General features: G+C 44.0%; 2 protein-coding genes across 4 annotated transcripts in view; both read right to left on the bottom strand.

Moving 5' to 3' along the window:
• REEP1 (receptor accessory protein 1) overlaps window positions 1-25140 on the bottom strand; it is a 137889-nt gene that overhangs the window by 58197 nt on the left and 54552 nt on the right. For all 3 annotated transcript variants that reach the window (XM_033175364.1, XM_033175366.1, XM_033175365.1), the window contains exons 2-3: window positions 22776-22848; window positions 4633-4709 (exon numbers count right to left, since the gene is read on the bottom strand). In XM_033175364.1, coding sequence (XP_033031255.1) covers window positions 4633-4709; window positions 22776-22848 — 150 coding nt within the window. The remainder of the gene's footprint in view (window positions 1-4632; window positions 4710-22775; window positions 22849-25140) is intronic.
• Window positions 3767-4411, bottom strand: LOC117062157 (ATP synthase F(0) complex subunit C1, mitochondrial-like). The gene has a single exon (XM_033175368.1). The coding sequence runs from the start codon at window positions 4394-4396 to the stop codon at window positions 3878-3880; it is 519 nt and encodes a 172-aa protein (XP_033031259.1). The 5' UTR covers window positions 4397-4411; the 3' UTR covers window positions 3767-3877.

A 25140-nucleotide genomic window follows, 5' to 3' on the forward strand; every position in this document is an offset into this window, starting at 1 on the left:
TTACTGGCCAGGCATGGTAGCTCACGCCTATAATCCCAGCACTTTGGGAGGCCGAGGTGGGCAGATCATGAGGTCAGGAGATAGAGACCATCCTGGCTAACATGGTGAAAATACAAAAAATTAGCCAGGCATGGTGGCACGTGCCTGTAGTCCCAGCTACTCGGGAGGCTGAGGCAGGAGAATCGCTTGAACCTGGGAGGCAGAGGTTGCAGTGAGCCAAGATTGCGCCACTGCACTCCGTCTCCAACAACAACAACAACAAAAAAAACCAATGGTACTTCTAGCGAGGGAGACTGTGGGTCTGGGGGAGGAGAGGGGGGGGAAAGACACTTACTCTTCAGTGTATTGTTTCTATTTCATTTTTCCTTATGTATTTATTATTTTATTTTATTTTTATTTTTTTGAGATAGAGTTTCGCTCCGTCGCCCGGCTGGAGTGCAGTGGTGTGATCTCGGCTCACTGCAACCTCTGCCTCCCGGGTTCAAGTGATTCTCCTGCCTTAGCCTCCTGAATAGCTGGGACAACAGGTGCTGCACCACCACACCTGGCTAATTTTTGTATTTTTTAGTAGAAATGGGGTTTCACCATGTTAGCCAGGCTGGTCTCGAACTCCTGGCCTCAAGTGATCTACTTGCCTCGGCCTCCCAAAGTGCTGGGATTACAGGTGTGAGCCACCATGCCCAGACTGTATTATTTTATAATAATAATAATAATAATAATAACTAAATAAAATCACTTCTACAACCTGTGAAACAAACCACCATCTTATCTATTCTGGGACCATAAATAATTGCTGTTTTCATCAAGATAGAAAGTTTTACAAAGTTAACCATGAAAAGGGACCTGCCCTAGAGGAGAAGTGGGAAGAAGGGAATGGGGGTGAGCGAAGAGTGAGGAAGAGAGGGTCCATACAAGGGGTTCCAATTCTGGAAGAGAACAGAAGTTAAAGGTGCTTCTAGGAAGACAGAAGACATATTTTAGGACAGAAACTCTCCCCTTAACCTTTTTTAATAGTAAAGAATGCTCACAGCTGTGGAGATGGTGCCCATGTCCTTGGAAGTGAAGCAAAATTCCTACATTCCCTGATGGGCCCATCCCGTGCCTGTTCTCAGGGTGAGAGGAAGGAAGGGGACAGAGGACCCTCCCAGAAGAAGACTAGGATCTATGATACCTGGAGGTTGGGAGAAAAAGAGAAAGCAGGGTGAGGGCATGATCAGGCTGTGGGATAAAGCAGGCAGAAAAGTTCCCAAGGAGCCTCTTTCCTGCAGAAGCAGAGCTCAGGCCACCAGGAGAAGAGCAAAGGACCTTCACTTCCCACCCACAAACTGCCTGGACACCCCCAGCTAAGAGACCAAATGAGGGAACAGAAGAGGCCTCCACATGGGTCAGGAAGAGAGGGGGATGCTACCCATACCTGCTCCAAATATACCAGGTATCAAACGTCCTCCTGTGGTCGGCAGAATTTTGGCCAAGTTCTTCTTCCTTGGTGTAACTCCCATGAATACGTTACTTTACATGGCAAATGGGACTTTGCAGATGTAATGAAGGTTACTGATCAGATGACTTTAAAATAGGGAGATGATATGGGATTATTGGGGTAGGCCTAATCTAATCACATGAGCCCTTAAAACTAAAGCAAAGATCCTCCCTAACTGGTGGCAGAAGCAGACAGAGATTCAAAGCATGGGCAGGACTCAACATGCCATCGCTGGCTTGAAGATGAAGGTGGTGGCATGTGTCAAGAAAACGCGGACCTCAGTCCTACAATCATAAGGAACTGAATTCTGCCAATAATCTGAATGGGCCTGGAAGGGGAATCTTCTCCAGAGCCTTCAGATAAAAGACCAGGCTGGCCCACACCTTGATTCTGGTCTTGTGAGATTATAAGCAGAGGATGATTCCACCTGTACTTTTGACTTATAGAAGCTGTGGAATCAAACATTTGTACTGTTTTAAGCTGTTCAATTTGTGGTAATTTGTTAAGGCAGCAATAGAAAACTAATATGACTCCCAAAATCAAAATGAAATCAATTCCAGAAATAGTTTTTGAGCACTTACTAGATATGAAACTCTGAAATTCCAGGGCCACAGGTAAGGGCATATTCCAGCTATCCAGGAGGAACACAGCCATCATTAGATAGGATTTCCACCCAGCAAAAAGCAGTGAGGCTGAAATGCTGATATCCCCAGGAATGAACTTGTGAGACCAACACGGGAGGACAGAAGAGGACCCTAGCACCAGACAGAGGCCTTGTTAAGGAGGAAAGGCTGGATGGCAGGACCTGCTATTTAATTGACTACACAGTCTTGACTGGGCTGGCCTCTACTCTCATCTTTGTGAATCAGACAGGAGTCTTCCTGATGTAGCTCTGTACAAAATGGCCTGACTTCCAGTGCCAATCTTAAGGCCTCAGGGAGACAAGGGATGGCTCAGCAGAGGGCTGTGTCTCCACTTAAGGAGACTCAGCTCCATCCAGAGTCTGCTGCATTATCTGTCTGTGGTGCAGGGCACGAAGGCACAAGCATATTGAATTAGGAAATTCAGACTCCTTCACTACAGTTTGAGGCCACAATGGCTGGGACATCTATTTCTCTCAGTGGAGGTGAAAGCTATGTTATGGGGAAAAGGACATACTAAGATAATTAAGGCCATTGACTCAAAACAGGATTCAGAGAGTGCTATTCAGGTCTGTTCCTTGGCCTAGGACATCCCAGAGGGTAATTCCATACTGATCCTTTTTGGGTAAGAACCTGTTTTCTCCAAAGTGGAAATATCTTTATTACTTTCTCTGATGACACTTGACCATGGTTAAAACATTCGTACAACACAGCAAATGCAAACCCAACCCCATGATCCCAAGTCGTAGAAATAACCCTCGTTAACTATATTTTCCACACTACTTTTAATACACATTCACATTCACATGTACACACACACAACTCTTTAAATACAAACAGAAATCGATATATTATTTACAGCTTCTTTCGCCTAAGAAGGCACAATAGAGCAATACAAAGATCTAGCTTGTTTTTAATTGCTTCATTGCTGGAAATAGCTGCATTACTTATAAGATCAAAATATGGGTATCAACTTAAATGCCCATCAAAAGAGGATGACTTAAATAAATTATGCTCCATCTATGCCATGAAATATTATGTGGCCATTAAAATAACAGGTAGATGTATTTATGCTCATATAAAAGTATTTCCAAAGTAAATTTAATAAGCAAAGTGAGAACTCTTATGTATACTATAATACTGCTTTTTAAAAAAAGAAGTGTGTGTAAAACGTGTGTATATACACACACACACATATTAGTTTTGTTTTTTTTTTTGTTTTTTTTTTCTGAGACAGAGTCTTGCTTTGTCACCCAGGCTGGAGTGCAATGATGCAATCCTGGCTCACTGCAACCTCCACCTTCTGGGTTCAAGTGATTCCCCTGCCTCAGCCTCCCAAGTAGCTGAGACTACAGGTGTGCGCCACCACGCCTGGCTAATTATTTTTTTGTATTTTTTTTAGTAGAGATGGGGTTTCACCATGTTAGCCCGGCTGGTCTCAAAATCCTGACCTCAGGTGATCCACCTGCCTTGGCCTCCCAAAGTGCTGGGATTACAGGCATGAGCCACAATCCCCAGGCCATATATTAGTTTTTTAAGAGGATACACAACTGTGAGTAGTGAATACGTTGACAATGAATTGAATGAGAAGGAAACTCAGTTTTTCCTGTACATTTTTGTGCATTGTTTCTTTCACTCCTTTTCTTTCTTTTTTTTTTTTTTAGAGAAACGTTGTGTTTAATGGTAAAGCTTAGTACACCCCAGCACCAGGAATGGCGTGGAGTAGCAGCAGCAACAGGCAGGTGACCCCCACGGAGCCTCACATGGCGAAGAGGATGAGGAAGGCGACCATCAAACAGAAGAGCCCCATGGCCTCAGACAGGGCAAAGCCCAGAATGGCATAGGAGAAGAGCTGCTGCTTGAGAGATGGGTTCCTGGCATAGCCAATGATCAAGCTGCCAAACACCGTTCCAATGCCAGCCCCTGAACCAGCCACACCAACTGTGGCTGCCCCAGCACCAATAAACTTGGCTGCTGTGTCAATGTCCCGGGAGACAACACTGGTCTGGAACTCCCGTCTGGCCACCTGGAGTGGGAAGCTGCTGTAGGAAGGCTGTTTAGATGAATTCACTGGGCTATTCAGGAAGGAGTCAGACACAGGCCTGGTTAGACCCCTGGTACAGCGGATCAGAGCTGGAGAAATGAGTAATGCCCCGGTAGTCTGCATTTTTTCAGTTCCCAGCTTTAGCCCTTGGTCTCCTCGCTCCTTTTCTTTTTTAACATACGAATGCGTCTTTACCAACTCCATTAATTGAGGATGTGTATCTGTCTTGTCCATGACTATATTCACAGGGCTTAGAACAATAACTGTTCTTTATAGGGTCATTCAATAAATATTTACTTGAAGAACAACTTTGTAGACTAATCTATTGAAAATGCTCCAGTTAACATCCCTGCACTTGTGTCTCTGGTCTGAGGTGAGGTTTGAGGCTGGGTTCAGCCCTTTCCCATATCCCCCTGACTGACACTAAGCAAAATCGTCCTTAGAAATGTCCCAACTCTTGGAGTACTTACCAACAAAGGAAGATGTCTGTGAATGTCTCTGCTGTGGTGAAAAGTGCAAATATAATCCAGTACATCATCCATTTGACCTGTTGAAACAGAAAGCAACACAGCTGGTAGAAAAGGTCTAGGAAAAATGCTGCCCAACACCAGGAAGAACAGGCCCTGGTGGCAGATACAGAGGCACATCCAGGTGGCGCAGCCTGCATTTGTAGCCTTCTCCTTATCCTTCCTCAGCTTATGTCCAGTTCTGCTCCAGATCTTGAAACTGGAAGCAAATGGGCTATTCCACAGCTGACTCAGGCTGAAGGTCAAATGGCCCACAAGTGAGCCAGGGAGACCTGCAGACCAAGAGTGACCCAGGATTCAGTCAGGTCATTTTTCAGAACTAACATCAGGGGAGAAAATGCTCTAGGCCTCCACACAAACACACCCTGGAATGAAGTGTAACTGGGCCAGACTCTCTGGGATGGCGTGGTAGTAATCTAAGAATCCTGATCTTCCTTTTTATCTCTCCCATGTGACCATCCTTTTTAATTTCTACTGCCTTTCTCCCCTAACTAAGGCCTTTTCCCCCTCTCTCTTAAACTACTCCTACTTCCCTTGTTTCGTGATTTCCCCTCAGCAACCCATTCTAATACCAGGCCACCCCTGTACTATTCTCCCGAAAGTATAAACTCATCAGACTATCACCCCATTTAAAATATCCCAGCCTGCAGAATCAAGTCCAGATTCCTTAGTCTACTCCTTCTGGCTTCTGGCAAAAGTAGGGTAGCTTGTATTGAACCAAGGCTCCTACTAATAATGATAATAAACACCAAACAAAATATTTCAAAACAACTGTTTGAAGGCACTGGAGAGCAATATAAAAAGCAGACAGAGATTGCAAGGGATTCAAGCTTTGGAGTACAGGAAGCACACTGGGTTAGTACAGGTCAGTGTGGCTGAGGACAGTCCTCACTCTGCACATCATGGGGCAGACAGAACTCGAACACAAATCCACAGTCTTATTTGTCCAAAGAAATGGAAAGTGGGGTTTGAGACTGCCAGAGATGCTGGAATTGGACAGAGAAAAATCTCAGAAATAGGGAAGCCATAAAGGGGCAGCCCCAAAAATCTATATATAAATTCCCTTCAAAAACCTGGCAGGTCCCTGAAATGCACAGAAGCAGGTAAGACTCCAAACAAAGAAATCTGTATAATAATATAGATATAGATACATATAGATATAAATGTAGATATAAACAGCTGGAAAGTTGAAAAGCTCAGAGTTGAGCAGAGATTCAGCTTCTGCCCACTGCTGAGGAAACAACGTTTGGAATTCAAGTCATGCAAAGTTAGAGGGGTTTGGTAAGCGTTAGGAATCTCCAGTGAAACACCCGGAGGACCACATCTTAGCAGCAAAAATTACATCCTAACACTAGAGCTTAACTCTATGACTAAGAGCAAAATTGAAATACACCTGTCCAAACAAAACTTATCTAGCTGCTACAGGGTCAAGGTGATCTGCCTGAATTTAACTGCCTGCTAGAACAACACTCAACATTCTTCACAAGAAGGCAAAAATAAATCTACAACTCAAGTGTCTATCAATGGATGACTGAATAAAGAAATTGGGGTGTATATACATATATGCACAATGGAATACTACTCAACCATAAAAAAAAATCATGTCTTTTGCAGCAATATCGATGGAATTGGAGTCCATTATCATAAGTAGAATAACTCAGAAACAGAAAGTCAAATACTGCATGTTCTCACTTATAAATAGGAGCTAAATAATGTGTACACATGGACATAGAGAGTGGCTTAATAGACTTTGGAGACTTGAAAAGGTGGGAAAGTAGGAGGGGATGAGGGATGAGAAACTACCTAATGGGTACAGTTTACACTACTTGGGTATTGGTTACACTAAAAGCCCAGACTTCATCACTATGCAATATATCCATGTAACAAACCTGCACTTGTACCCCCTAAAGCTATAAACATAAAAAAATAAGAAAAATGTATAAAATATCTGGGGTTTCCACAATGAATCACACACAAGTTTCTGTATACAATAAAATACTATATATGTCAGGGAATAGGAAAATATAATCCATGGTTAGGAGAAAAATTGGTCAATAGAAACAGATCCACAGATGACTTCAATATTAAAATTAGCAGACAAGGGCTTTAAAAGGTATCAGTATGTTTTGAGATAACTAGATATCCACATGTAAAAGAATAAAGTTGAACAACTTCACACCATATACAAAAATTAACTTCAAACGGATCAGAGACCTAAATGTTAAAATTACAAAACATTTACAAGAAAACGTATAATTAAATTTTTCTGACCTTGGATCAGGCAATGCTTTCTTAGATATACCACCAAAAGCACACGCAAACACACAAAAACAAACTAAAAGGCCAGGAACGGTGGCTTACATCTGTAATCCCAGCACTTCGGGAGGCTGAGGTAGGTGAATCACAAGGTCAGGAGATCGAGACCACCCTGGCTAACACGGTGAAAACCCATCTCCACTAAAAATACAAAAAATTAGCCGGGCATGGTGGTGGGTGCCTGTAGTCACAGTTACTTGGGAGGCTGACGCAGGAGAATGGCATGAACCCGGCGGGAGGAGGTTGCAGTGAGCTGAGATCGGGCCACTGCACTCCAGCCTGGGTGACAGAGCGAGACTCTGTCTTGGGGAAAAAAACAAAAACAAAAAACAATCTATTGGGAGGCCAAGGTGAGAGAATTGCTTGAGGCCAAGAATTTGAGATCAGCCAGGGCAACATAGTGAGACCCCATGATATGGTTTGGCTGTGTGGCTGTGTCCCCACTTAAATCTCATCTCAAATTGTAATCCAATTTTAACCCCCACATGTCAGAGGATGGACCTGGTGGGAGGTAATTGGATCATGGGGGCGGTTTCCCCCATGTGGTTCTCATGATGGTGAGTGAGTTCTCACAAGATCTAATGGTTTTAAAAGAGGTAGTTTCCTCTGCTCTCTCTCTCTGTCCTGCCAGCTTGTGAAGAAGGTGCCTGCTTCCCCTTCACCTTCCACCATGATTGTAAGTTCCCTGAGGCCTCCCTCTCCATGCAGAACTGTGAGTCAATTAAATCTCATTTCTAAATTACCCAGCCTCAGGGAAGTTCTTTATAGCAGTGTGAAAACAGACTAATACACACTGTCTCCACTGAAAAACTCAAAAAGTAGTCAGGCATGGTGTCACACACCTCTAGTCCTAGCTAGCTATTTGGGAGGCTGAGGCAGGAGGATGGCTTGAGCCCAGGAGTTCAAGGCTGCAGTAAGCTATGATCATGTCACTGCCCTTCAGCCAGGGCAATAGAGCAAGATCCTACCTCAAAAAGAAGACAAATTAGACTTCTTCAAAATTAAAAACTTTTTTGCTTCAAAGGACACCATCAAGAAAGTAAAAAGACAATCCATAAAATGGTAGAAAACATTTGCACATCATTCATCTGATAAGGTACTTATATCTAAATATATAAAAAAACTCTTTTTTTTTGAGATAGAGTCTTGCTGTGTCGTTCAGGCTGGAGTGCAGTGGCGCGATCTCGGCTCACTGCAAGCTCCACCTCCCGGGTTCACGCCATTCTCCCACCTCAGCCTCCGAGTAGCTGGGACTACAGGCACCCACCACCATGCCCGGCTAGTTTTTTGTATTTTTAGTAGAGACGGGGTTTTACCATGTTAGCCAGGATGGTCTTGATCTCCTGACCTCGTGATCCACCCGCCTCGGCCTCCCAAAGTGCTGGGATTACAGGCTTGAGCCACCGCGCCCAGCCGAAAAAACTCTTACAACTCAACAACAAAAGAGTACATAACCTAGTTAAAAACGTGCAAAGGGCCCACAGTCTATTTAAGAAACTGAATCAGTAATGAAAAAAATCCAACACCCATTTGTGACTTAAAAAAAACCTTAGCAAAGTAAAAATAGAAGGGAAGCTCCTCAACTTGGTAAATAACATATTAAAAAAAAAAAAAACCCTACAGCTAACATTAGACTTACTGGTGAGAAAATAGATGATTTCCTCCTAAGATCAGGAAAAGGGCAAAGATATTCTCTTCTATCACTCCTATATCATAATGGAAGTGCCAGATAATGCAATAAGACAAGAAACAGAAAACATATATGGACTGGGAAGAAAGAAATAAAACTATCTTTCCTCACAGATGGTGTAACTGTCTATGTAGAAAATTCCAAGGAACTCACCAAAAGATCCTCCTGGAATTAATACATGATTATAGCAAGGTTGCAGGATACAAGGTGAATACATGAAAGTCCATTGCTTTCCTACATAATAACTGGAACTTGAAATTAAAACACAAATACTACCTATGTTAGTACCACCTAAAAATGAATAACTTAGAAATATATCTAACAGAATATGTAAAAAGTCTATATAAAGAAAACTATAAAAATGATAGAAATCAAAGATCTAAATAAATTGAGAAATATTTCATGTTCACATATAGGAGAACTCAATATTGTCAAGATGTCAGTTCTTCCCAACTTGAGCTATAGATTCAATGCAACCCCAATCACAATCCCAGCAAGTTTTTTATGGATATCAATAAATTGATTCTAAAGTTTATATGGAAAGGTAAAAGACCAGAACAACTAATATAATACCAAAGAAGAACAACATTGAAAGACTAAAACTATCAGACTTCAAGACCTAATGTAAAGCTAAAATAATCAAGACCACGTGGAATTGGTGAAAAAATAAACAAATAGATCAATGGAACAGAACACAGATCCCAGAAATCGACCCATACAAGTATAGTCATTTGATCCTTGACAAAGGAGCAAAAGCAATTCAGTAGAGAAAAGATGGTCTTTTTAACAAATGATGCTGGGAAAACTGGACATTCACATGCAATAACAACAATGAAAAATGGATCTAGGCACTCACCTTACATCTTTCACAAAAATTAACTCAAAATGGATCATAGGTCTAAATGCAAAACACAAAACTAAAAAAACTTCTAGAAGACAACATATAAGAAAATATAAAGACCTCGGGCTTGGCACTGAGTTTTTGGATACAACATCAATGGTATGATCTATGAAAGAAAAAATCATTAAGTTGGACTTCATTAAAATTAAAAACTTTTTTCTTCATCCCTTCTCTCTATAAAGCCAATCCCTTCAGTTCAGCTTATTAGAACACTTGTTCTATTTTATAGAATGAAGTGTTGCCCAATTCTAGGCTCACAATAAAGCCAACTGAGGTATTTAAACTAAATTTGTTGTAATTTTATCTTTTGACCCTGGACTCCACTGTGGAAAATATCCTACTAGTCCCCCAAATTGTCTAAGTTAAATTTGTTGTCGCAGGCCATTTCATCTGCAAAATTAGCTAACTCCTAGATTATAACACTTTGTGGCATTCAGTGACAAATGTCCTAAATATTTTACCTTGGTTTGACAATATTACAATTTGTCTAGTAAGGTCTGAAGTCCCTGTGAGGTGAGGAATTCTAACAAAGCCAAAGTAGCAATTTTGCATTGCTCTTTTGATTCTTAGGCTACCAGCAAACCACCTACATACTGGATTGTAAGCCAAAAATAAAATTCTAAGCTCCCAACTGAACGAATGGACCCTTTCTCCCAGCAAAGGACATTTAAAAATAAACCTGAAACACTAGTGCAGGACATGATGGTAATAGGTGGTCAGGAAAGAAACAATAATAAAATCAAAAACTTCTGCTCTGCACAGATGACATTTAGAGAACAAGGAGACTAGGAGAATATTTGTAAAATACATATCTGATAAAGCACTTATATTTAAAATATACAAAAAAATCTTAAAACTCAACAATAAGAAAACAACTCAATTTTCTCCCACAGATTGGGAGAAAATATTTTGCAAGATACATATCTGATACAGGACTTGTACTCAATGTATACAAAGAACTCTTAAAACTCAACAATAAGAAAACAACCCAATTAAAAAATGGGCTAAAGATTTGAACAGACACTTCACAAAGAAGATAAGCAGATATACAGCAACTTATTAACAAAGCTTTTATTATGAAAACTAACTTTTGTTTTGTCACCACATAACAAGATACTTATCCTAGGAGGAAAAGGATGTGTTCAGTATTATTTTTCTTTTGTTTCTTGTTTGTTTGTTTTTTGAGATGGAGTTTCACTCTTGTTGCCCAGGCTGGAGTGCAATGGTGCAATCTCAGCTCACTGTAACCTCTGCCTCCCAGGCTCAAGTGATTCTCCTGCCTCAGCCTCCCAAGTAGCTGGGATTTATAGGCATGCGCCACCATGCCTGGCTAATTTTGTATTTTTAGTTGAGACAGGGTTTCTCCATGTTGGTCAGGCTGGTCTTGAACTCCCGACCTCAGGTGATCTGCCCGCCTTGGCCTCCAAAAGTGCTGGGATTGCAGGTGTGACCCACCACACCCAGCCATATTTTTCTTTAAAAAGTATAACTATGCTAAATAATCTAAAAGAAAATGTGAATATAATGAGTGGAGAGATGGGGGATTTCAAGAGAATGAAAGAAACTCTTAAAAAAGAAACAAATGATATCCTAGAATTCAAAGCACAATATCTGAAATGAAACAGTATGACAGAATTAATAGCAGATTGGATACAACAAAATAAAAGATCTGTGTATTTGAAGATAAATCCAGACTAAAGCCATGCAGACTAAAGCCTAGATTGGAAAACAACACTGAGAGGCTCAATATCTGTTGAACTGCATCAGGCAGTCTAATATGCATGTAATAGGAATTCCAGAAGGAAAGAAACATGAGAATGGAACCAAAAAAACACTTGAATACTGGCTACAAAGTTCTAAAATTTGATACAAAATAACAAACCCTGATCAGGCATGATGGGAGCACTTTGGGAGGCTGAGGTAGGTGGATTACTTGAGGCCAGGAGTTCTAGACCAGCCTGGGCAACATGGTGAAATCCTGTCTCTACTGAAAATGTAAAAATTAGCTGGGCATGGTGGTGAGTGACTGTAGTCCCAGTTACTTAGGAGGCTGAGGCACAAGAATTGCTTGAACTCAGGAGGCAAAGTTTGCTGTGAGCCGAGATCATGCCACTGCACTCCAGACTGGGCAACAGAGCAAGATTCTGTCTCAAACAAACAAACAAACAAACAAACCCAAAGAACCAGGACTCAGTGAATCCCAAGCAAGATAAATACAAAGAAAAAGAAAACCGTACCTAGGCCAGTCATAGTAAAACTGCTTTAAAAAAAAAAAGAAGGAAAGAGAGAAAAGAAGAGAAAAAAAGAATAATCCTAACCATGTAGAAAATCTTAAAAGCAGAGAGGATGGAAAGAAACATTACACACAGGAGAATGGGAATAAGAATTATAGCTGACTTTTCATTGGAAACAATGAATATCAGAGAAAATGGAACAACATCTTAAAGTGCTAAAAGGAAAAAAAAATCATCACCCAAGAATTCTATACCCAGCAAAAATATCTTTCAAAAATGAAAGCTGTTCTGGTGAATCCTTGTTGTCTTTGTGACTCTAAAACATGTTTCTCAATGGATTACTTACAGATCTTCTCTATCAGAAAAACAAGGTAGGTTTAGTCCATCAAATAACTACTATCTGAGACAGCACTGCCAAGGTTGCCTGTAGCAGGACTGACTTCTTAGCAGGGGGCAAATGAGGTTTTGTCCAACTGTAAAGTCTATAGCCTGCTGGGGCTCAGGATCTGGGAATTCTCAACACCAGTATCCAGACACATTGGCAGGAGCCTGAATTCCTTCTCTATAGGCTTTTTCTTTTTAGTAGTCAATTCATGCTTTGGGTCTTCAATTAGAGCAAAAAGGCAATGATAACAATTTTAAAAATCCCTTTCCTTGGTCAGGCATGGTGGGTCACGCCTGTAATCCTAGCACTTTGGGAGGCTGAGGCAGGTGGATCACATGAGATCAGGAGTTTGAGACCAGCCTGATCAACATGGTGACACCCTGTCTTTACTAAAAATACAAAAAAAAAAAAAAAAAAAAAAATAGCCAGGCGTGGTGGTATGCACTTGTAATCCTAGCTACTCAGGAGGCTGAGGCAGGAGAATTGCTTGAATCCGGGAAGTAGAGGTTGCAGTGAATCAAGATCATGCCACTGCACTCCAGCCTGGGCAACAAGAGCGAAACTCCATCTCAGAAAATTTTTTAAAAATCTCTTTCCTTGATGCAACCCTTAGCTACAAACATCTCCATTGAGTCATCTATACTTGTAGGATCTATTTTCTCATTCCTCACTTGCTCACTGCAGTGCATCCATTACATCAAAATTGTCCTCACTGGGGCCTCCACTTTGTAACATACTTCAAGGAAGGGTAAGAAACCTCTTTTCAGTTTTTACTTGACTTGCTTGACTTTTCAGCTGTTAGTGAAACAATCACATACTGAAAAGCTCTCCCAACACTACAGTTGTCCCGGTTTTCCACTTGCTTTTCTTGCCACTTCTTCTCAGTCTCTTCATTTCCTCCCTAGGGCTCTGTTCTAGACATCTGCTTCTAACTCTAGACTAAACACTGTCCCTAGGGAAATCTGTACATTCCTCACCTAACACAGGTAACCAGTCCCCAAGTTCTGTCACTTCTACCCTCTTGCTTTTTTCTTGAACCTATCTTATTTTCTCCATTCCCCTCTGCCATTTCCTTACTCCAGACCACCACCATCTCCTGTTTAGAATAGAGTTATAACTTTATGCTGGCCTTTACACCTCTGTCCCCTTCACAATCCATCCTCCAAATTCCAGCCAAAATGATTTTCCTAAGGCCAGGCATGGTGGCTCATGCCTGAACTGAGGCACTTTCAGAGGCTGAGGCAGGTAGATCACCTGAGCCCAGGAGTTTGAGGCCAGCCTGGGCAATGTGGTGAAACTCTGTCTCTATAAAAAACAGAAAAATTAGCTGGGCATGGTGATGCACAACTGTAGTTACAGTTACGAGGGTGGGTGAGGCAGGAGGATCACCTGAGCTTGGGCAGGTCGAGGCTGCGGTGAGCTGTGATTATATCACTGTAGTCCAGCCTTGGCAACAGAGCAAGACCCTGTCTCAAAACAACAACAACAACAACAACAACAACAAACAAATTCTTAAGCCTAAAGTGGGTGATTCTCTTTCCTAGTTTAAAGCCTTCAATAGTTCCTTACTGTTGTTAAGAGAAAGCCCAAATTCCTTACATTGGCTTATGAGGCCTAGCATAAACTGGCCCCTATGTTTTTTGTTTTGTTTTGTTTTTTGTTTTTTGAGGGGAGACAGGGTCTCACTCTGTTATTCAGGCTGAAGTGCACTGGTGCGAACACAGCTCACTGCAGTCTCGACCTGCTGGGCTCAAGTGATTCTCCCACCTCAGCCTCTTGAGTAACTGGGACTATAGGTGCATGCCACCAAGGCTAGCTGGTTTTTTTGTATTTTTTGTAGAGACAGGGTCTCACCATTTTGCCCAGGCTGATCTTGAACTCTTGAGCTTAAGCAATCCACCTGCCTCAGTCTCCCAAAGTGCTGGGATTATAGGTGTGATCCACCACACCCGCAAACTGGCCCCTAATTATTTTCATCAAAAGCTCATCCACACCCCTATCCTCTCACATTTTCCACTCCAACCATAAGGAATCTTTCAATTCTCAACAGAGCATCTTTTTTTTGCCTCTGATTTCAGCCCTCTGATCTCAGCAAAAACATGACCTCCTCTAGGACGTACCCAAAGTTTGGGTAAGTACCCTCTCCTTGTCTTTCTCTATAGTACCACACACATTCCCTGTCGTAACATTTATCACACTGCTTTGAAAGTACCTGTTTATTCCCCTGCTTTTCCCAATACACTGTAAGCTCCCAGAGGGTGGAGACCAGTTCTTCTTATACATCATTATATCTCTAGTACCCAGAACAGTTCCTGACATATAGTAGGTACTGAATGAGTATGTTTCAAACGACCAGATTAGAATACTGGCAATGTGAATGGAACAGAAAGAAATGGTTTCAAAAGGTTAAGAAGGAATATACTTTGAGAAAGACTGTCTAGATGGCTTTTTGAGAAGAAAAGACAGAATTAGACAGTTTGTGAGGCAACAGATGCTCCCTATGAGTGCCTACTGAGTAGATGACTCCATAAACATGGGAAGAAAGGCACCTGGTGAAGTCAGGGCATCGGTGACTGATAATTATGGGGTCACTTGCACCAACAAGAAAGTAAAGAAAGAGCCAATTTAGGCAGAAGAGTTCGAGCTTTCTGTGGTTCAGGGCAGCCAAGAAAAATGCCCAACAGACTCCTAGACCAAACTCAGGAAGGAGGTTGAGGCTATGGACAGAGATGCTGCAGCCATGTCTGAGAGGGGATTTAATGCATTCTCCTGAAGAAGTTCCCATGATGCACTCCTTTGAAATACTTTCATGCAGAAAGAAGGAGCTGAGAATGATTCATTGAGGCTAACAAGGTCAAAAGAACACTGGTGACTCAGAGATGGAAACCATATCCATCTAAAATTACTAGGAAATGATTTTCTCCATCATTCCTCGTGGAAATCAAATGACAGTTATTTTCCCCAAGGTTTGAAATATAATTTTCCATGTTTGAAAGATTCTATCCAAACCTCCCTGCAAGATAGGGATGAGGAGCCTGGGTGAGCCTTCAGTCAGAATAGAGAGAGGGAGCTATGGCCAATTTGAAAGGTAATATTCAGGAGTAACTCTCCTGGACAAATGGAACATTGACAGCATGACTGGGGAGTCTCTCTAAACTGGTCAGGAGCAGGATCTAGGAGTGAAGAGATGGGAAAGATGCTGTGACCCTCAGCCACAGCCAGAAGCTCCAGAGCTCAGGGTAGGAAGTGGCCTGGAGACTTTCCATGAGCCACAGCAACTGCCTGAAATTCCGTGGTCCATTCTACCCCACTGCCAGAGCTTCTGGCAGCCTGCCAAAGGCCTCCCTATGGGTTGCAGAGGAGGAGGCTTAGCCACTTCTTTAGCCTCACCTCACCTTTGGATTCTCCTCTAACCAGGCACACTCAATTTCTCAAGCCTTTCACACCCCTCATGCATCTGGGCCCTGCACTTCAGCCTCACAGGGAATTCCCTGTGCCAAATGACAGAAAGAAAAAAGTCAAGCCTGCCTTACAGATGACTCTGCACCATCTGATTGTATGAGCTCACCATGGATGGCTATATAGTCGGGGTGACCCTGGGAGAGTGGGGAAGTGAAATTCCCCTGTGGGCAGGAATTTGAGCAGGGCACTTAGCCTGGAGGGAGAAATGCCCTGAGTTAATGTTCACGCACTGTCACCGGGTATATGAACTCCATTTTCTTATTTTCTGTGTTCTTGATGCTTTGGCATCTGGGGCCTCACTAATTACAGAGGGACTGCCCTTCCAGGGCTAGCCTTGCCCCAGCACATCCTTCATGTGCAAACTAACCAGTCCAGAGCCTATATTCTAAATTACTTCCTTTATGGAGTTCCCACAAGTTGAGCAATATTCCCTAACCATAACCACCCCAGAGCCAGGTCCCAGACAACTAGGGGCAGCGCTCACACCTTGGAGCCTGCTGAAATGATTCCACCTAGCCAATCTGAAATCTGTTTACCCTGTCTTGCCTTACCTTTATCACAGAAACCACAACGAAGGCCACTGCCCACATTTCCTACTCTCCATCAGCCTCCTGACTGGCCTGGTGACCCTACAAAGCATGTGGCCCTCCCACTTCTAGACTTCTGCCTTCATGACAGTCATTTCCACATCTTGGTGTCTTTCCATCCCTAAGTAAAACAAATCCCAGGCACATTTTCAAACACCAGCTCAGGCTCTGTCTAGAGGATGAGGTTCTTGGAATAAGTGAGGCTGAGAGACTCCTGTTGAGGAGGTCTGGAAATGAGGTGAATGGTACCAGAGAATGAATATATTGGTGGCCCAAAGCTTATGCTCACCAATAGGTCCCATAGCAGAGGAGGCTCCTAGTGACCGAGTGCATGAGATGGTCAGGTCTGTGGATGTCGGCCAGCCTCTTTCCTCAGGCTTGATAGTGCATGTTCAATGGGGTCATGTACCAAGCAGTCAAGTGGAAGTGAAAGAGGTAGGATACGGGCTCAGCAATGTGACATCCCTCTCAGCAAGGCTGACCTGGCCACAACCACTGCTCAGAGATCATGTTGCCAGCAGCAATGATCAAGCATCTCCAGGGTGATACCATATCCCAAGGCATCAGCCAGTCTTCTGGAAGCAGGTTCACTCCACCATGCCCCTTCCCTCATGGAGTGGGTGGCATAGGGTCTTTTCTGGAATATTCATTTTTTTCTGCATGTGGACTTGCTTTTCCTACTGCTCTGCTTCCGGCAGCCACACAGCAAGCTGTGGACGCAGGGATTACCCTTTTCCTTTTGATACATCCCACACAATACTACTTCTCATCAAGGACCCTCCTTTATAGCAAAAGAAATAAGGCAATAGGCTGATGCTTTGGGGAGTCACTGATCTTATCATGCACCCAATGCCCTGCAGTGGCTGGCCTTATACGGTGCTACCTGGCATTGGAGGGTTCTGAAAGCAAACCAGGTGGGAGTCAGCATTTTATGAGATTGGTGTGCAGTCCTGGAGGGTGCAGTTTCTCCTCTGAACCAGTGACTAACATATGGTGGTGCTTCTTAGCCATAATCTAAAGGTGCAGGAACCAAGGAAATGAGGGTTCCTTAATCTACGATTAAGCCTAATGCCAGCTCCTTGCAATGAAAGTGAGGTCCATGGACCAGCACTGTTGGCATCATCTGGGAGTTTGTTAGAAATGCAGAATCTCAGACCCCACCCCAGACCTACTGGATATAATCTGCTTTTAAGGCAATCCCCTGTTCATTCATATGCACGTTAAAGGTTGAGAATCACCCATTCACAACATTTTTGCTTCTCATCCCCAAACCTCTGATCTCTGCTTCTTGATGATTTTAGTACTTAAGGGATGGATGCTTCCACCAGGGGATACAAAATGGTTTCAATGAAGTGGAAGCAGAGACTTGTATTGTCTCCTGGTGGCTTCACAATACTCATGCCAGTAGGAAATAGATGATAAAGGGGCTTATGGGCTTTGAAGGGGTAACTGATCCTAATTATCAAGGGGAACCAGGACTGCTGCTACACAATGAGGCAGAAAGAAGAGCAGATGGAAGTCAAACAGCCTTGGGGGGGCCTCCTAGGGCTGTCTTGTTCAGGGGTAACAGTCAATGGTTTGGCTGGCGTGGTGGCTCACATCTATAATCCCAGCACTTTGGGAGGCCAAGGCAGGTGGATTACCTGAGGTCAGGAGTTCAAGACCAGCCTGGCCAACATGGTGAAACCCCCATCTCTACAAAAATGCAAAAATTAGCCAGACATGGTGGTGCACGCCTGTAATTCCTGCTACTCGGGAGGCTGAGGCAGGAGAATCACTTGAACCCGGGAGGCAGAGGTTGCAGTGAGCCGAGATTGTTCCACTGCACTCCAACCTGGGTGACAGGGCGAGACTCTGTATCAAAAAAAAAAAAAAAAAAAAAAAAAGTCAATGGGTCATTACTACAGCCCTACAGAGGCAAAACTGCCAAGACCTCAGATTCCTCAGGAATGAAGATTTGGGCCCCATTACAGGATAAGGAACCAATCCCACTAAAGCTCTAGCTTTAGGCAACGGGAGCATGAATTGGATAGCGGAAGAGGAAAGCCTCAGGAAAACCCGAGAAAGACTTCAGAATGGGTGTCCTGTGGAATGCTAGGTGTCCAGCATGTCCTTCTGAATTATCTTGATTCTGCAGGTGTCCTGCTTTTCAATGTCCTTGAGCTATTTTACAACTTGGTAAGTTAAAACTGATGGCAATGCATATGGTTTCACCCATAGAGGTACAAATAAATTTTGTCCAGTAGAGATACAACTGATCTCCCCATCCCACCCTCCAAGTAATCAGTTTAATATTTATTAACAAATCAATTTCGACATTTCTGATTGCCTACATATGTCTATTATTTGGGGTTTCCTTTGAACACCTTACTGGTTGCCTCATTAGTAAGTTAAGCAAAATCTTCAACATGTGTTCATTTTATATTCATACAAGAGTCAAGATTCTACCCTCTAAAAACTTTTTTCTTTTAACAAAAGACACAAATACAGCTATGAACTCATGACCAGTTGCATGATGTTACGGACTATATCTTCTATACATATTTTCCTCCTTTCTGTGTTAAGTACAGATTTTAATATTTTAAGTAATTATATTTTAATTCTTTCTCTCCCCACTAAAATAGTATGTGAGCTGCACTGGTGACAGTTAACTTAACAATTCAGTGTTTGGAATGCTGAATATTAAGGTTGGGTCTTGTCAGAACCAGAGGAGGAGAGGACTTTGCCCAGGGATACTGGGCCTGGAGCTAGACTCAGCAACTTACAGAATTTGGATTTGACAAGTGAGTGAGTTGTATAGAATTCTTGTTGGAAGCTTGTTTTTAAAGCCAAAATATGGGCAAAGGAATGGATGTGGATGTGGATGTAGTTTTGGGGCAGCCTAAGAGTCAGCTGTATTGGTTATTTATTTTTTTTCCATGAGTACTCAGCATCCAAAACCTTCTAAATTGGGAGACATCTCCCAACATGAGCATCTTTGTGGGAGGCAAGTCCTGCTATTTGGGCCCCTATCCAGGACTCTGCACTGTCAGGGGATGCTTCGAAAGCACAAGCATCCGGTGTCCAAGATGTGACTTCAGCAGAGGTTTCCTAATCAGACCCTTTCCTACAGCGTGAGCTGGGCCGTCAGCCTCACCCAGCCTCCTTGGATCCTCCCCGGTTCCTGGGTATCTTTCTCTTGCTACCTAGTCAATTCTACAAATTCCCGTAAATTCCCTTCTGTTTAAGTTTTCATCCCAAAACCTTGAATCCAGGTACAGTAAGTTTGGTTGGAAGACATAAGCAGCCATAAATGTCCTGAACAATGTTTCTAAATTGGAGATCCTGTGGAAAATGCCCATTTTTATTTAGGAGAGCTCCCTCTGCTTCCTGACCAACTCTAGTGGTCCCCCTGTGTGGCCCTATGTGGCATGCCATGCCTCCTACTTGTAGGGGAATGCGAGTCAAAACTTCCTTCATGATAGCCATTTCTGTGCCTTCCACAGAAAGACAAACCCGAGTCTTCAATTCAAACAAGTTCCCAGGTGGTGCGGATAATGCTGGCCACTGACCACACCTTGGGTGTTGAGATTACAGCACTGAAGATGTGTAGAGAAGCGGCTGGGAAGTAGGGAGAAGCAAGATCGAGAAGGGTGTTAAATGCTGTGTAATGAAATTTGTGCTTGATCTTGCAGGTGATAAGCAGCCATTAATTGACCCGGGGGGAGTGAAATAAATAGACTTCCATTTTTAAATGGCACTGGATGTCATGTGACAACAGAGTGGGAAAGCAGGGACAGGAGGCAGGAGAACCAATTACGAGGTGTGATAGGCACAACAATGGCCCCCAAAGATGTCCATGTCCTAATCCCCATATGGCAAATGGGACTTTGTAGCATTAAGGACTTTCAGATGGGAAGAGTATCCTGGATGACCCAGGTGGTCCCATGTAATCACATGAATTCTTAAAGTGGAGAACCTTTCCCAGTGAGCCTGAGGGAGATGTGGTTATGGAAGAACAGCCAGAGAGATGCAATGTTGTTGGCTCTGAAGGAGGAGGAGGAAGGGGCACAAGCCTAACAATGCAGGAATGGCCTCTAGGAACTGGAAAAAGCAAGGACACAACTTCTCCCCTGGAGTCACCAAACGGAGCACAGTCCTGCTTGATTTTAACCTAGTGGGACTTGTTGGACTTCTGACTTTCAGAATTATAAAATAATACACAGGTTTTTAAGCCACTCAGTTCATGGTAATTTGTAATGGTGACAATAAAAAACTAATATAGGAGGCCATTGCAACCTCCTAGGGAAAAGGGTGAGAATCTCATTTCTGAGAGTGGCAGCAGAGAAGGAAGACAGACCTGGTTTGGAAGATTACTCAGGAGATAGGGATGAAGGGACATGGTCACCAACCGGGTGGGTGTGGGTGTGTGGGTGTGAGTATGTTAAGGAAAGTCACAGGTTTCTCTCTTGAACAAAATAGGCCCATTAGTCAAAAGGACTGCAGGAAGGAAACACAGGAGCGTGAGTGCAGAGAAAGGCAGTTCCCTCCTGATACTACCCGGCTCCTTTCTTCAGATTCCTTTTTTACCAAGAAACCTTCTAATCGTAACTCTCGCACGTTCCCTACTGGGAAAAGCATGTGCTCAGCAGCCAACACAAACAGCTGCTCTACTCATCAATTATGGTTTTCACTCTAAATTAATGAATTGCCATTCTAGTCATAAACCAGGCTTTTGTGAGTTTAGTCAGAGCAAAATAATTTACCAGGGTTTGATCTCTCTCAGAAGAGCTGACAGAGTTGTTTTTGCCCCTGCAAAGTAAAGGATTAGACCTTATACCACAGTGATCCTGGTAAGGCCTCCTTCCCTGGCACAGTTGGCAGGTGGGAAAGGGTTGGGAAAGGGAGGGCTAGAAGAGGCTGCCTAATGCTTTGCCCTGTGCCAAGTCAATTGAATCAGGAGGTTCTGTGCTTGCAATTTAACAGCTATTTATAGCGTGCTTTCTGAGATTCTCTCACATATACCACAGACCCGGTCTCCAGAAGAAAAATTGCCCCCCTCTGGAACTCCCTGCTTACAAACAGCAAGGTGCAAGCCCAGGCAAGTTGTTCTGGGAAAGTGGGAGATTGCGGGGTGGGGGGTGAGTTCTGGTTGCAGTCGATCTGGAGATGGCTGGTTTCATCATAAAGACTTCTTGGGAAATCTGAGAAAGAAAATACTGACTTTCTAAGCCCACTTTGAATTGTTTCTTTACCTACGTCAAACCTGCCAATAGACATCTGAGTAAAAGAGGCAAAGGCATGGCTATTACCCACCCCATTGTTCAGATGAGGACACTTAGGCTCTCGGAAGTTTAAGCTACTTACCCAGCACTGCATCATTCAAATGTCAGAGCCAGGACTTGACCGACCTCAGTGTTCTGATGACAAAATCCACACCTTTTGCACTTTGGGTTTGTGTCCTGTATGGGGAAGGACACCCTTCCCTCACCACCCACCAGCAGGTCTTTCTCAGTCAGCAGTGGCCTAATGGTTCTCCTGCCTGAAGGTGCCAGACACATTTAGGGGTGGTGATTAGAGCACCCAGATCATCCAACAGTAACTGATATTATCCTCTGACCAGTAAGTCCTCCCAGATCCCCTTCCTGTGTGCTCACCTTCTGCAATGTGCTACAGAAGATACAGGGGCCAGGCACTGTGGCTCACGCCTATAATCCCAGCATTTTGGGAGGCCAAGACAGGCAGATCACAAGGTCAGGAGTTCGAGACTAGCCTGGCCAACATGATGAAACCCTATCTCCACTAAAAACACAAAAATTATCTGGGCATGGTGGCACACACCTGTAATCCCAGCTACTCAGGAGACTGAGGCTAGAGAATCTCTTGAACCCAGGAGGCGGAGGCTGCAGTGAGCCAAGATTGCGCCACTGCTCTCCAGCCTGAGTGACAGAGTGAGACTCCGGCTCAAAAAAAAAAAAAAAAAAAGAAAAGAAAACAGATATACGATGATGACAATCCCCTGCCCTCAGAAGGTTACAGAGCAACAGAACCTGAATTGTGGAGATGGAATGAAAGAAATGGAATGGGACAGAGTTGCAGAACCAGGAACCAAACCCAGGTCTGCCAGACTCTAGAACCCGGGCTCCTGCCCACAATGCTGGACTGTCTCTCCGTCATGGTGCTGTAAGGTCTACAGAGTGCTTTCTAGACAAATAAATCAAGGCTGAGAGAGGTGAAGTCACTTGTGGCTTGTGTCAGAGCTGAGACACTTCCAATTCCAGACGCCACCGCCTCTTGCCATACCTCCCTGCTTTTCTCACCTCCATGCTCTAGGTCTAGGCAGGGGAAGGTCTAGGCAAGAGAAGGTCTAGACAGAAAAGAGGACTCCTGAGACGTCTCATGAGAACTGTGATGAAGGGACTCCTTTTCCCTACTTCCAGTGCCCACAGCAAGGAGGGCATCCCCTTCCCCCAACATTTCACACCCGACCTCACTCCAGCCAACCCCCTCCAAAATACACAGTGCTACTTACATATTCCTTAATGTCCTTTGATTTCACAGCCTTGTAGGAATAATACGCAGGGTAAAGGGTGCCAAATATAAGCCTGGAGGGAAGAGAGACAAAGAGAAATATGATTTTTTCATTTATCTTACTTAATGGAAAATGTCTGTCTTCAATGCCAAGAGCAGCTCTCTAAGCTACAGAAAGTGCTGCTGTGGGGCTTGATTTATTTTTATGAATGCCCTGAAGGTGTTCTGCTCTCGGCTGGGGCATCCTTGGGCACCTCTATCTTCTGTTAAAGCCCACACCCACCTTCCTTCAATCTGTGGTTTGGCAACATGAAAGGGTGGTTGGGGGTCATGGCAGCCAAAAATGGGGATGTGAGGGCACAAAGACCCCTGAAATTAAAGGCTGCCTTTCCTCTCCTGCTGTTAACCCCCTCTGAAGCTCTATTAAGCCTGCAAACACCTAAGGCTTTTTTTTCCATCAAAACCTTTCCCCTCAAATTTCACTCCCCTTGGACTTGATCTCAGCATCCTGCAGCCAGAATAAGCTCTTCACATTTCATATTGTAAATTCAATCAGGCCAAGCCCTCCTCCCACCAATACATCCCCATCTTGTATTAGCCTGTTTCTCATTGCTCTTAAGATGAAGAAGCAAAAATACCAGCCCCGTGACAGTGTTTGAGCAGCAGTTCTCACTGATCTATGCTCAGGGCTACGTTGGGTCATTAAATGATCTTGTGCTCAGCCCTGCCTCTCAGGACCTGCATGGCAGAGCTCCACCTGCCCTCATTCTCTCCATCATGCACTATCCCCCACCCAGAAAGCCTCTGCCTGTGCTGTTCTCTCCTTCTGGAGTCTTCCTTTCCCGGTCTTTCTCTGGTTAATGCCTGTTCATCCATCATATTCCAGCTCAAGTATGACTTCTTCTTCCCTGGCCTCCCTAACTAGCTCAAACCTCCTCACTACACTCATAGCACAATGTACCTATCATCAGAGTGTTCCTTTATTGTTGTTTGTGTGATGCTTTGATTGACAGCCCTCTTTCCACAGCACTGTAAGTGCCTTGAGGGCAGAGAATGGATCTGTTTTGCTCAACACTGTGTTCCCAGAACCTACCCCATAGTAATCCCTCAACAGATATTTGTAAATGAATGAATTGAGCTGGAGGTTTAATCTTTTCACCTGACAGATGAGGTCACCCCAGGGTGCCAACTCAGGGCCAAACTGACTGGTGCAGCAGTGGGCCTGGCCCAGGCACTATATGAGCTGACATCTCCTGTGACAACCCCACAGATGGAGCTTTCAGAGTCCCTGCAATGAGCCAGCCTACTTACAGAAGACACCACACTGAAGAAACCCAAAGCTGTGGTTCACTGGGTATTGAGAGGCTGTACAGAGAACTCCTAGTCCGGAAGCAATTTACCAAGCAGGGATCAGCTTTACCATGAGCACTGTTGCCAGGGTACACCCTGATATTCCACAATCATCAGGTTTCCAGGGAAAACAAAGTTGACTGAACCAAGTCTGTTTCTGGCACCGAAAGGGAGAGGGCTGTTAACTCTTGACTCACACAGGCCTTGTGCGAAGTGCTTTAAAGCTTTATCCCACTTAGACTGCCTTGTCCAAGGGAACCCCTTTTACAGACAGGACTCCAATGCATGGAGCAGCCAGTCACTTACTTGTCTAAAGCCTCGTGACCAGGGAAGCGTAAGGCAGGGGCTGGAGCCCAGCCAGGCCAGCCTCCTCCAAGTCTGACTTCTTGTGGCCACTGTGCACTACCTTGGGGAGCCGCCCACCCTCCAGGAAGGCTGAAATGACCTGTGTGAAGAGCAGGATGAGCCAGTGGGGGTACAAGAGAATAGTGGAAGAAAGGAGAAAAAGTAGGACTGGGGGTGAGGGGGCAACCTTTAAGAGAGGGTAGTGCCAAAGACAGCAGGCAGGCCAAGGGGGAGGTGGCTGGGGAAGCCTGCTGGGTTTGGTCATCGCTCCCTTGGTGAGGAAAGTCCCCACACTCCTCCACACTGCCTGCTTGCCTGCCCCCTCCTAAGCATTCTCATGTATCCAGGAGACTCACTTCCTCAGGGAGGCCTTTCCTGACCTGGTCACACCCTGAAGACTGGGCTCCTCTCCCTTTTTAGCTCCTGTACCTGCCCCTTTCTTAGCTCTTGTCCACTGTATCTACTTGGTCAGCTCAAGGTGCATCTCTCCCACAAGACTGTGTGTTCCACAAAGCCAGAGATGGTGTCCCTCATTCATAACACACTCCTGTCCCCCGCACAGCAGGAAGGACTCAGTAAGAACGTGTTCACTGTGTGAAGTATCAGAATGGGGAAGCCAAAGCCAGCACCATTGAGGGAACACTCGTGACCTTGTCTCTGAGGTCTCAGCA

This window comes from Trachypithecus francoisi, unplaced genomic scaffold, assembly GCF_009764315.1.
Source record: "Trachypithecus francoisi isolate TF-2019V2 unplaced genomic scaffold, Tfra_2.0 Lachesis_group17, whole genome shotgun sequence".
Lineage (NCBI taxonomy): Eukaryota > Metazoa > Chordata > Mammalia > Primates > Cercopithecidae > Trachypithecus > Trachypithecus francoisi.

Excerpts from the sequence above, each read along its gene's own strand:
- LOC117062157 (XM_033175368.1), bottom strand. The coding sequence starts at position 4,396 with ATGGACAAGACAGATACACATCCTCAATTAATGGAGTTGGTAAAGACG.